This window comes from Scyliorhinus canicula, chromosome 4 (assembly GCF_902713615.1).
Source record: "Scyliorhinus canicula chromosome 4, sScyCan1.1, whole genome shotgun sequence".
In the NCBI taxonomy this organism is placed as follows: domain Eukaryota; kingdom Metazoa; phylum Chordata; class Chondrichthyes; order Carcharhiniformes; family Scyliorhinidae; genus Scyliorhinus; species Scyliorhinus canicula.
This window is the reverse complement of record NC_052149.1, coordinates 106,522,075-106,534,451: the sequence shown is the minus strand read 5'-3', so window position 1 is coordinate 106,534,451 and position 12,377 is coordinate 106,522,075. Positions and strand designations below refer to the sequence as shown.

General features: G+C 46.7%; 1 protein-coding gene across 1 annotated transcript in view; it reads left to right on the top strand.

Moving 5' to 3' along the window:
- tada1 (transcriptional adaptor 1) overlaps nucleotides 1-12,377 on the top strand; it is an 82,171-nt gene that overhangs the window by 37,693 nt on the left and 32,101 nt on the right. Inside the window, exon 7 of the mRNA XM_038794975.1 lies at nucleotides 2,309-2,468. Within this exon, the coding sequence (XP_038650903.1) occupies nucleotides 2,309-2,468 (160 nt within the window). The remainder of the gene's footprint in view (nucleotides 1-2,308; nucleotides 2,469-12,377) is intronic.

Here is a 12,377-nt window from a genome sequence, read left to right as displayed (position 1 = left end):
TCAGTAATGGGAAGTGAGCTAGGTCAGGTCTTGCAGAAGTGCTCAGGTTTTTTCTCATGGCTTTCTGGAAAACTGCCCACAATCAGTTTTCCATTTTGAACTGGATTTTACTCTTTTTTTTAGTTGACTCATTTCGCCGCTCATCAAATGTAGAAAAATATCAGTTGTGTTATGATTTTTCAGTTCATTTCATTCTTTCACATTTTATTTTTGATTTGACTCAATTGCTTGACCAATTTATCATCCTCCATTTTCCAAAATATTATGCTCATCCTAAACTCTATCTCCATGCTGCCCACATCAATTCCTATTGAGTTGCTAAGCTGCATTGGCTCCCAGTCACCCAATTCATATTTTCCTCTATTGCCGCAGAGGATTTAAGCGCAAATCTATAGCCTCCTGGAGCACTACAAAACCTAACCCGCCATTCCCCTCTCCAGTCTCATGCATTCTTCCCCTCCCTTTGCTCTATTTTAGTGGTGTATTTTCAGCCTCCTTGGTTCTATGCTTTGGAATACTCTCTTTTGCTTCCTCCTTCCCCTGTTCCTTTAAGACCGTACTTTAAATTCAACTCTTTGACCTAGCTGTTGGTCATTCCTTCTCTTTGGCTTGATGTCCATTTCTTTATATACCTTTTGGGACATGTTTCTACATTCATATTCTGTGTATGTACAGGTTATGCATTTTGTTGCTATTTATTGCTGGGTACTTCAATTGACTTGGAGCATTATTGTGTTTGACCATATGAGGGAGCTGAAGTAACAGAGTTCCAATCATGAAGTTGCTGAGTGACTTCCAGATGTGTGATGATGTTTCATCATAATGCTGCCATTTCAAATGTTAAACCATTCCCATGTAATCTCTGATGGAAAATATTGTTATTCGATTTATCCTCTGTCACTGAGCGTTTGCCAATTCTGCTGTGATTTTTCCCTGCAAACATATGGCGTGATTCAACAGGAGCTTTGACAAAGAGTCACCCAGACTCGAAACGTTAGCTCCCTTTTCTCTCCACAGATGCTGCCATCCTGCTGAGATTGTTCAGTATTTTCTGGTTTTGAGTGAAAACTTTTGAAGTTCATTTGTGGAAGGTTTTTCGGGGATTTTCCCGCTGGCTCTGTCAACGAGTTTCATATCACTATCCAATGACACTTGCGTTACCTTTTTGGACCTGAGGAGTTTCTCACCAGTTTAGCTCACACTTACAAATTTTTTCAGCATTGGGAAGCTGAACTCCGAGATCAGGCTGCCATTTTGAAAGGGGGCTCTGGTGCCCTGGTCAGTAAGAGAGTTTGTGGGTCCCCAATACTTCCCAACCATGTCACCCCAGCGCGCATGGGGGAGGGGTGCAGGGTGGAGTAGTGCCCAAGTGAGGACACCCCACTTTGGGGTCCATGGATGCCTCTTCAGGCCCCCCCACACACTTTTCTAGGCCCTCCCTGCAACCCCCCCCCACCCAACCCAACATCCCAGAGGCCCCTACTTACTTTCCATGCACAACCATCACCCTTCATATCCCCCTCCTTTCATGGGCATGGCCCCTGAGTCTTGACAGAGTCACGCTGACACTCGGGCACCCTTGCATTGGACCCAGGCTGTGCTCCTGCCAGCTTGGCAGTGTCGTCCAGGCACCCTAGCAGTGCCAGGTGGCAGTGCCAAGGTGCCAGCTGGGCCAAGGCACCATGTTCCAGGGGGAGGACCAGGGAGCCAGCCTGCACTTGCCCTGACCACCCAGGGACCCAGCCTGGAGACCACCCGGGTGCCGTTTCGCCTGGCCACGTTTATGTGGAGCAGTGCTGAACGGCGCCTGGCTACGGCACTGGGGAGGCCTGTCGATCACAGGAGGCTGGTAGAACCCGAGTATGTTCGTTGAAGTCAGTTTAAAACCGACTTCAGCGTATGCCATTTGATGCCGCGACTTTTGGACGTGCTTCTATGTTCGAGACCTCGCGAGACTTTGGTAGATCCCACGAGGTATGAAGGCTGCCGGGAAACCCGGCGGAGGTCTCTCCCAGCATTCACTGGCCGCACAGCGCTCAAGCTAGATCACAAAGTGGCCGGTGGATCACGCCCTTAGTGGTGGGCGTCCTGTGCTCTAACTTTACACAATGTAAAGTGTTTGGAAAATCTTTCACTTGAAAAAATTGGAACTCCCAAAGACGCAACTCTTTATATGACACAGTGCATATTTTTAGTTCTGTTACTAATATGTTAACGTTTTGCCAACCCAACTTGTATCCTCTGTAGTAATGAAAGTATTTTTGTGCCAAGGAATACGGTTTTAATTTTTTTCTTTCCTCTGAAATAGTCCGACTGGGATGCCCGTAACTGTTGGACTGAATCCAGGTTCCCATCTCTCACCAGACGATGTAGAGCAACAGGCAGCTCTTCTTCTAGCCTGTTCTGGTGAAGATATGCTAGCTTCCTTACCACCTGTCAACATGTATGACCTTCTTGGAGCCCTCCAGGTAAATTGTACTCAATAAAACCATCACCAGTTTTTTGTATATGGTTTTCTCCTCCTTTCAATCAATAAATAACAAGCCATGAGAAACTATATGGAGTGAGCAAGTATAAATGCTGAATCCTGCTGCTTTGTACTTGGACTATATCTGCCTGTTACCGTTGCTCTTTCACTTGAATCTTATCAGTCTTTGTGGTGCAATTGGTTAACGCGTTGGCTGTTAACTGGATGTTTGCTGGTTTGAGCCCGTTCAAGGGCGCATTTTCCATTGTTTGGGGGCTGGTTTAGCTCACTTGGCTAGACAGCTGTTTGTGATGCAGAGCAAGACCAGCAGTGCGGGTTCAATTCCCATACCGGCTGAGATTATTCATGAAGGCCCATCTTCTCAACCTTGCCCCTCGCCTTAGGTGTGGTGATCTTCGGGTTAAATTGCCACCAGTCAGCTCTCCCTCAAAAGGGAAAGCAGCCTATGGTCATCTGGGACTATGGCAGACTTTACCTTTACAATTGAATCTAAATCTATTCATCCTCCAATACTTAGATATTCAGCCACTGTTGAAAAATTTTGCCATTTCCAAAAGAACTTGCCCATAATCTGTGTTTGGTAGTTTTCCAGAAAATGTTTATTCCATGAACAGCTTGAAGGTGCCATTGCAACATGTTTCATTTTCTTGATATTGGGGGCACATATTGTGTCAAAGTTCATAAGTTGGTCATAGTGTAGTACAGTAATCCATTAGCATTTAAGTGTGTAAGAAAATTATCAATGGCAAAGAAAGGACCGCTTTTCCCGTCTACAATCAAACAGACAATCTAGTAGCTAACTATCTCTCTCACAGCCATATTTAATTTGGAACATTGGCAGCATCTCAGGAGCTGGAAGCAGATTTATTTCCAATGTTTTGGTTAAATTTCCAGCATTAGTAGTATTTTTCTTTTATCCATCTACCTGTGGTGCTGAAATTTGGGAACTAGAACATTGTAAAATAATTTTTGTGAAATAGAGGAATCACTTTACAATCCTATCAATTGCATAACATTAAGTGGGGTTTAGATTTTATTTAAAACTTCATGGTTAATGTGCCCTTATGAGGAAATCACAGTTGTATTTCTAGGTTGCTCTACAATAGAGATTTTCATATACTAATGTCTGAATGAGGTAACCTGCTCTGGATTGTCCTCAAATTGACCTTGGATTAATTATCACGTCCTTTGCAATTAATGTTTTGGTGTGATGAAATAAATGGATTTTACAACTTTTCAGAATTTAATAAATTCTTTTAAGCTAGTATAGGTCTAACTGCCAAAACAAAAGGATCACTTTATACAAGTTTTGCAGACATCACGGGCGGGATTCTCTGAAAACGGGGCTATGTCCCCACGCCGGCGGGAAACCGGTGCCAACCACTCCCCGAAAGTGAGGAATTCTCTAGTTTCTCGGGGGGCTAGGTTGACGGCGGAGTAGTTGGCGCCACTCCAACCGGCGCCAAAGGGCTGGCGCGAGTTCACGCATGCGCGGAACGGCTGGCATGATCTCGCGCATGCGTGGAATGGCATGTGTATTTCTGCGCATGCGCGGGGGTTCCCTTCTCTGCGCCGGCCCCATGGCAATATGGGGACCTGGTGCGGGGGAAAGAAGGCCCCCCCCCCACGGAACCAGCCCGCCTGCAGATTGGTAGGCCCCGATCGTGGGCCAGGTCACCGTGCCCCCCCCCCCACCACCACCACGGCGGGGTAGGATCCACCCCCGGACCAGAGAATAGGGCAGCCGGCGGCGGGGCGGGATTCGCGCCTCCCCCGGGGATTCTCCGACCCGCTGGGGGGTTCGGAGAACCCCGGCGCACGTCTTCAGCTCTTTATTAAGCCCACCTGCTGTTTCATGGCTCTATGCCTTCTGACTTAACTAAGCAACATGGGCCATCTTTTGAGCTGTCATTTCTTGAGATTTTCTGTCAATCTGTAAAGCTCAGCATTTTAATTATCTTGCCTTTCTGTCTGTTAACCTCTTAAGGCAGCAAGGTCCCAACCATTTTAAAATGTAAAAGACTTCAAGCTTGCTTTAATTGCATTCATCCCATTTTCTGCAGGTTAATTTTAAATTCCCCAAAAAACTAAAACATAAACCTTGAATTGATATTCACAACAGTAATTGAAGTGCTGCTGTGGCTGCTTTTCACACTGAAATAGGCACGCGCAGTAACTCCCTTTCTCTGTCCCTTTTCCTTTCCACTATTATGATCTTTCTTTGTGTCTGCATTTGATAAATATTTGTTTTAGCTGTCTCCCACCCACGTTGAGCAAAATGTTAGATCTGATTACCACAAATGCCTCCATCGCTGTTTTGTTGCTAATGCAAAATTCTGATCTATGCCTATCAATTAAATTCCTTGACTCTCTGTAGATCCAGTGATTTCCCATAATTAGCGTTTTAATCCTTGGGTTCCCTTGTCTTTCCAGCAGTTCTGCTCCTAGAATCGTAGAATTTACAGTGCTGAAGGAGGCCATTTGGCTCATCGGGTCTGCACCGGCCCTTGGAAAGAGCACCCCACTCAAGCCCACATCTCCACCCTATCCCAGGAACCCCACCCAACCCTCATTGGACACTAAGGGCAACTTAGTATGGCCAATCCACCTAACCTGCATGTCTTTGGATTGTGGGTGGAAACCAGAGCACCCGGAGGAAATCCAGGTAGACACGGGAAGATAGTGCAAACTCAACACAGTGACCCAAGCCGGGAATAGAACCTGCGACCCTGGAATTGTGAAGCAACTGAGCTAACCACTTTGCTACCGTGCCCCCATCCATTCCTGTTGATCATGCCTCTTGAATTTCCTCAAAGACTCTGCATTGAACGTTAACAAGTACTAAACATGCACATGCTGACCCCACAGCAGCAAAGGTTTTCCTCAAAATTAGGGATGGCAAACTGATCTGGACACAATAGTACACTTTATTCTGTCATGCAACATTGACCGTTGGCTCAGTTGTGCAGTACAAAATACTATCCCCTGACACAATAACAGGACTTGCCACGGAGGCTAAGAAACATTGTATTATAGGTTCTCTTTTTTTTCATCTCCCAACTGAGCAGTGAATGTGAACAGGAACTTTGTTCCACTTAGAACCTGGAGAAATAACTGACAGGTTCCTTACTTTCTACACTGCCTATAACATCCTATTGAGAGAGTTGGCTAGGCCCCTTCATTTGCCAGAATTTTTTTTTCTTGCATACCATGTCCCGGCCCCACTTCCTTCTCTTCCTCCTGTTCTTTTCTTCCCGATCTCTTCCTCTGTCCCAATCCATGGTCATGGTGTTGGACCATGTATAACATTTTATAGGAATAGCACAAAATGAATTTAATTTCTGAAATTATTCTGCTCATAATATTGAGTTCCCATAACATTAACATTTCTCGTGGTACAGTTAATGTAGAATTAATTCCTGCAAATCTAGAAGGTCAGGTCTGAATTATGTTAACTCCCCTTGGCTGGGGTGTATATAAAGATATTACAGTTGACGTTGCTGTTTTTAAAAATGGGATAGGGGCAAATGAACTAGTTTTCACATTCCTGTCCAGGTCTTGTGCCCCTGCTAGAAAGCATTGGTACATAGACACCAGATCAAGTCGGGGTTAACCAAGATGTCCTGAAGGGTTGAGGCAGCCTGTTGGAATCATTGATGGAGAATTTCAACTTGAAGAGCAGCAAGCATTTGTGGAGATGTACCTAGGCAATCATTTGGAGGTCAGTCATCTCAGTTCCAGGACATCACTGCAGGAGTTCCTCAGGGTAACCATCAGGGTAACCATCATTCCTTAACCATCTTCAGCTGCTTCATCAATGACTTTCTGTCCATCGCAAGTTCTGAAGTGGGGATGTTCAATGGTGACTGCACAATGCACCGCAGCATTTGAGACATGCTAGAAGTTGCTGTTGACAAGAACGTGAACTGAATCAACCATATAAATACCATGGCTACAAGCCAGAGGCTGGAATTCTGCAGCCAGTAATTCCCATCCATTAATCTTGTTGAATATATAAATAACCGGGGGACTTCCAGTGGTGGCATGTAGGGAGAGTCACGCACAAGGTAGCTCCCGCCAGGGTACTTGGTCTTTTTGGCTGGTTTTTGGGGTGTTCTTGTGGAAAACTATTCGTCTGAAGATATAAAGAGTCTGTTTCTGGAAAATGCCAAGAAAGGTTGAAGATAAGCCTGCGGACAGACACTCGTTGACAGACTCGGAGGCTCCGCCTGGTTCTCTTGGAAAAAAGCTGCAGCCGCCCCGTTCACAGTGGACATGCTTACCAGCGTGCTATCGACAGAGTTCGATTAGCAATTTTAAAAACAGTGGATGGTGTTGTCTGAAACCCTTCGAAAGTCGATTGAGGAGGCTCTAGGTGTCAGCTGAGTGAAGTTGGAAAAGACCTCCAAGACGGTTAAGGAGCACAGTGAGGTGTTGGTGGGTGTGGAGAAGGCTCTATCGAGATATACTGAGCAATTGTCTCGCTGGAGGCTGAGATCACCCTGGTGGCTGAGAAGATCAAGATTCTGAGAGCCAAGGTGGATGACCTTGAGAACCGGTTCAGGAAGCAGAACCTCCGAGTCGTGGGGTTGCCAGAGGGTGTGTAGGGCCGATTACCACCTGCTATTTTTCGCAGATATTTGGGAAGATGATGGGAAGATGATGCGTGGACTCGCATTTCCTCCAGACCTGGACAGTGCCCATCGAAGTATCCGGCTGAAGCCTTGACAGAATGAATCACCACAAGCGGTCAGCATTCTATTTCAATTTTCAGGAGGAGGAGCGGACCCTGAAGTAAGCCAAAGAACGTCGAGATTGGAAATGGGAAGGTAACCTCGTCAGGATTTACCACGACATCCGAGCTGAACTGGCAAGGAAGCAGGTGGCCTTCAATAAAACTAAGGCCACCGTTGGAGTTTGGTTTGGGGTGTTGTACCTGGCGAAGCTGTGGGTTACCTACGAGTCGGAAGACCATTATTTTGATATACCGGAGGAGTCTGATGCATTTGGTTCTAACTAATTGTGCTCTGTGGGGACTTTTGTTGTTGTGGATGGGGAAGGGTTTGGAGGTATTTTTGTATATATCTGTTAGCTTTTCTTTGTTCTTCAGTGAGATGGTTGTTTCAAACGTCGTATGTTGATGGGAGGTTCATTGTTCTGAGGGGTTTGGGTTTTTTGCAACATTGCTGGAAATATAGAGCTCTAGGTGGGAATTTGATCTTGGTATGTTGGCTGGATTATGTTTTACTTTTTATACCCGGGTCGGGCAGCAGTGTTTTCTTTTTCCCTGGGTGGGCGCTGCCCCGCTAACAGTAAGTTAAACTAGCTAACATGAGTGAGGGGGGGAGCTGCAAATCATTGAACCAGTTTTGCTTGGTTTGATGAGCCTTGCATCTTTGTTTTATTGGGCGTATTGTTCATTTTTTTAGTAATCAATATGTATGTGTGGGAGAGCTTTTGTTCTGCGAGGGGTGGTGAAGGTTGTTCGCTGATGGTGACCATAGACTTTTCTTTTGTTTCACTTGGTGGGTGGGTTTAGTGGCCATCTTGGGTGGCCTTGGCCTACACTCTCTGGGCAGATGCTTGATAATCTCTTGGTGGAAATGGAAGGTGGGGGTGCGGTGGGAGTCCCCCCGGGATTCAGTTGGTCACTGGAAAGTGAGGTGGTTGGGTGGCCCAGTGAAAAGGTCGAGAATATTTGCTCAGCCTCCTCTGCGGGTGAGGGATCAGAATGCAAAAGAGGTGGTTCCTCCAGGGAGTACAGACAGGGCCACACTTCTGGCACCACAAGCAATTTAGTCAGCATTTTAAGCTTGAAATTGGTTGTCAAATCTGACCCATCTAACAGTACTTTGAGAAGATGTCAAAAGCTGTGAAAAAGAATGTTGGAAAGAAGGCTGCAAGTGGTAGCCCTTCATCGAAGGCGGAGAAGGGTGCAAAGCTCATTGGGAGCAAAGATGGCGAAGGCAACCTTGTTGGTTGGGGCCGCACCTATCACAGTAGATATGCCAATGGAGGTAATGGCAATTGAATTTGAGACAATTCGACAAGAACTTTGAAAGGCTAGGAACGGAGATGCTGGGACTCTCCGTCTGTGGAGGACGTACTGAGCCCGATGAGAGATTGGGAACAACTTTGCAGGTGGTGTGGGAGCGTGGAGAGGTGCTGAAGGGATTGGAGGAGACCTTGCCATGGCACAACAATCAAATAGCCTCACTGGAAGCTGAGCTGCTGGTGATGGATGAGAGGAATAAGGGTCTGAGGTTTACGGTCGAAGACCTGGAGAACAGGTTGAGGTTGACACTGCTGCCTCATGGTACCGAGGACACTGGTTCAATTGCGGCTTCGGATCACCCATGTGGAGTAATGTGGAGTTTGCACATTCTTCCTTGTGTCTGCGTGGGTCTAACCCCCACAATCCAAATAGATGTGTAGGGTAGATAAATTGGTCACGCTAAATTGCCCCTTAATTGGAAAAAAAGAATTAGATACTTTAAATTTCAAAAATAAAATAAAGTGAAGTTGGCGTTGTATAGGAAGTGGTGTACGTGTTAGTTTGGTGTACTCGGCGAGATTGAGAGTCACTCACAACTCAAAGGATCACTTTTTCAAGATGTCAGAGGAGATGGAGGCTTTCATCAAAAAACAAGGACTTGGGACTGAATTGAGTGGGTTTGAATGGAACTTTAATGGATGTTGACAGGACGGATTGTTTGGGGTTAAATATTTTTGTCTATATGTTGTTGGGGGAGTGAAGGGGGGCGCAAAGAAGTTGGGGAAGAATTAAGGCAGTAATGGGGATAATATGTGGCCCAAGATGGAAGATTAAGAAGTGTTTAGGCCTTCCTTTGCAGTGGAATGGGGGGTCCTACCTTATTAGTAGTTGGAGCTTAGCTAGTGAATGGAAGTGAGGTGGGGGGGGTGGGGCTGCGGCCTGTTGGACCTGGTCAGACAGATTTTGATTAACCGAAAAGGTGTGTTTCGTGGGGGAGGAGGGGGATGGTAAGGTAGATTGCTGACGGTGACGTGGGATTTTTCTCTGTCTCACCTTTTGGGTGGGGCTGGTGGCCATCTTGGGCGGGCGTTGGCCCCAAGCGTTTACAAGTGGGTGGGGATAATCCCTGGTGATGGGAATAGCTGACTTGAGAGGAGGGGCATGAGACTCCCCTGGTCAGACAAGTTAAATAGAACGTTGGGGCTTTTAGGGGGGGCCAGTGAAACAATCGAAAATGTTCTCTCATCTGAAGAATTTAAGGACCAATGTGATGGTTTTGAAGGAGACCCACATGCGGGTCTTCCAGGCTTCGGAAGGGCTGGATGAGCCAGGTGTTTCACTCGGGCTTTGATAGCAGGGCCTGGAGGGTGGCCATCTTTATAAATAAGAGTCTGTTTTCTGGCGGGAAGGATCTGGCAACAATCTCATGAATGTTACATCGTCCCAATTTGGAGCATATACATTCACCAACATCACTAACCTACTTTTCAGTGTTGTGGCAAATCAGGGAGGTAGATATGTTATAGTCACTGGAACACTGCAAAGTAAGTTAGTGGTGTTGGTGAATGTATATGCTCCAAATTGGGACAATGTAACATTCATGAGGAGATTGTTGGCCACAGTACCAGACTTGGCTGCGCATCAGTTATTGTTGGGGGAAGACTTGAATTGTGAGTTGAATCCAAAACTAGATTGGTCTAAACTGAAGTAGTTGGCCCCTCCGGGGGTAGCAACGGTGCTGTTGGCATTTATGGAGGAGATGGGGGCAGATCAATGGCGGTTTATGCACAATGGGGGTAAGGAATTCTCCTCTTCTCCCCACTAAAGTATATTCGAAAATTGTTTTTTTTATGATGGGAAAGTCTCTTAGCCTGGGATGAGGAAAGCTGAATAGTCATCTCGGGCCAGGCTCCACACCTGCTAGATTGGTGTTAGAAATAGTTCCGGTTCAACATCCAGCATGGAAGCTGGATGGGGGGGTTATTGGCAAACTTAGGGTTCTGTGAACGGATAATGAGGGCAATAGACAAATGGGTTATCTCACTCTTTGGTTCTATGGAACGGCCTGAAAGCAGTGATTAGATGGGTGATCATTTCACACAAGGCACATATGGATAGGGAGTGGAGGGAGTCATGCCAAAAGTTGGTGGATGATATCTTGGATGTAGACCGCAGGTACTGGAATGATCCAACCTCAGAGCTCCTGGCTAGCAGGAAGAAGCTGCAGATGCAGTTTGACCTGTTGCCTACAGACAAGGGGGTGTGTACAGTACTTTGCTTCCTGAAGTCAATGACCAGCTCTTTAGTTTTGCTGGCATTGAGGGAGAGATTGTTGTCGCTGCACCACTCCACTAGGTTCTCCATCTCCCTCCTGTATTCTGACTCGTCGTTATTCGAGATCCAGCCCACTATGGTTGCATTGTCAGCAAACTTGTAGATGCAGCTCCCATTCAAGGAGTTTTTTTTTTCCGGACCTTTTCCATGTGTGGGAGGGTGGATGTGTGGCTGAAAAAGGTGTAGGGCTTACCAGAGGGAAGTCTGACTCCACTGATGGGACTGGTGGATGGATCCACAGACCAGAAGTGGGTCAAGAAGAAGGGAGCAGCTGGAGCAGGGGATTTTATGTGCGCCAAAATGACGAAGGGTACAGAGCCTGCGCTGCCTACCCAATGGTCGATGGACCAACTGGTGGACTTCTTAAATAAGTAAAGCCAGCAGAGGAGAGAGAGACCCATGAGGACCTAGCCAAGGCTGTAGACCTGCTGAAGTCGGGAATCGACCGAGTGAAGCAGATGCTGGAGAAGTGGAGCAGATCTGGATAGCCTGGGCCAGGCCATCCAGAAAGTGGAGGAGGCAGTGGGGGAGCAGCTGGCTTCGTTAGTGGTCGAGATGGGAGTAATTCATGAGACCCGGAAGCGGCTGCAGGAGAAAGTAGAGGACCTTGCGAACTGCCCCCGGAGGCAGAACTTGAGATTTGTATCAATGCCTGAAGGCATTGAGGGAGTGGACGCTGCCTCGTATGTGGCTGGAATGCTGGAAAAGCTGATGGGCGAGGGGGCCTTTGACCGGTCGCTGGAGGTCGATTGAGCGGATAGGGCGCTAATGAGGAGGCCGCAGGCGAACGAGCCATCGAGGGCAATGGTGGTGTGTCTTCACTGGTTGTTAGAAAAGGAGTAGATCCTGAGATGGACAAGACAAACGAGGAGATGCACATGGGATGGGAGTGAGCTGCGAGTGTATCAGGACCTGGGCCTGGATCTGGCAAAGTGGAGGGCCGGGTTTAATCAGGTGAAGGATGCCCTCTTTAAAAAGGGGGTGAAGTTTGAGATGCTGTACACGGCTCCTCTCTGGGTGACCTTTAATAATAAAGAGCGCTATTTTGGAACACGATGGAGGCCATGGAATTTCTTTTTTTTTAAATAATTTTTATTCAAATTTTCACAAAATATCAATAACAGAAAATACTAAGAACAGAAAGAACAAATCCCCACTCCCCCCATGTATACAAAAAAGAAGAAATAAATTAACGCCCGTCATTAGCAAAGAACATATATACACGTCCCTTCAGCCCAAAACAGAGAGACGGCCCTCCCCCCGGGTTGCTGCTGGCCTTTTTCTACCGTTCTACCAGGAAATCTAGGAATGATTGCCACCTCCTGAAGAACCCCTGCACTGATCCCCTTAGGGCAAATTTCACCCTCTAGGGCCATGGAATTTCTGAGAAACAATGGACTGGCAGGTGAAAGAGGACATTGAACTATGGAGGAGGGGTGTGGAGGTGAATGTGCTTTTCCCTTTTTTTTTCTCTCTGGTCTTTGGTAATTCTTGTATATTTTGTTTAGTTGGTGTTTGGGGAACTCTTCTCCTCCGCGATGTTTTGAGGGATGACGGGGC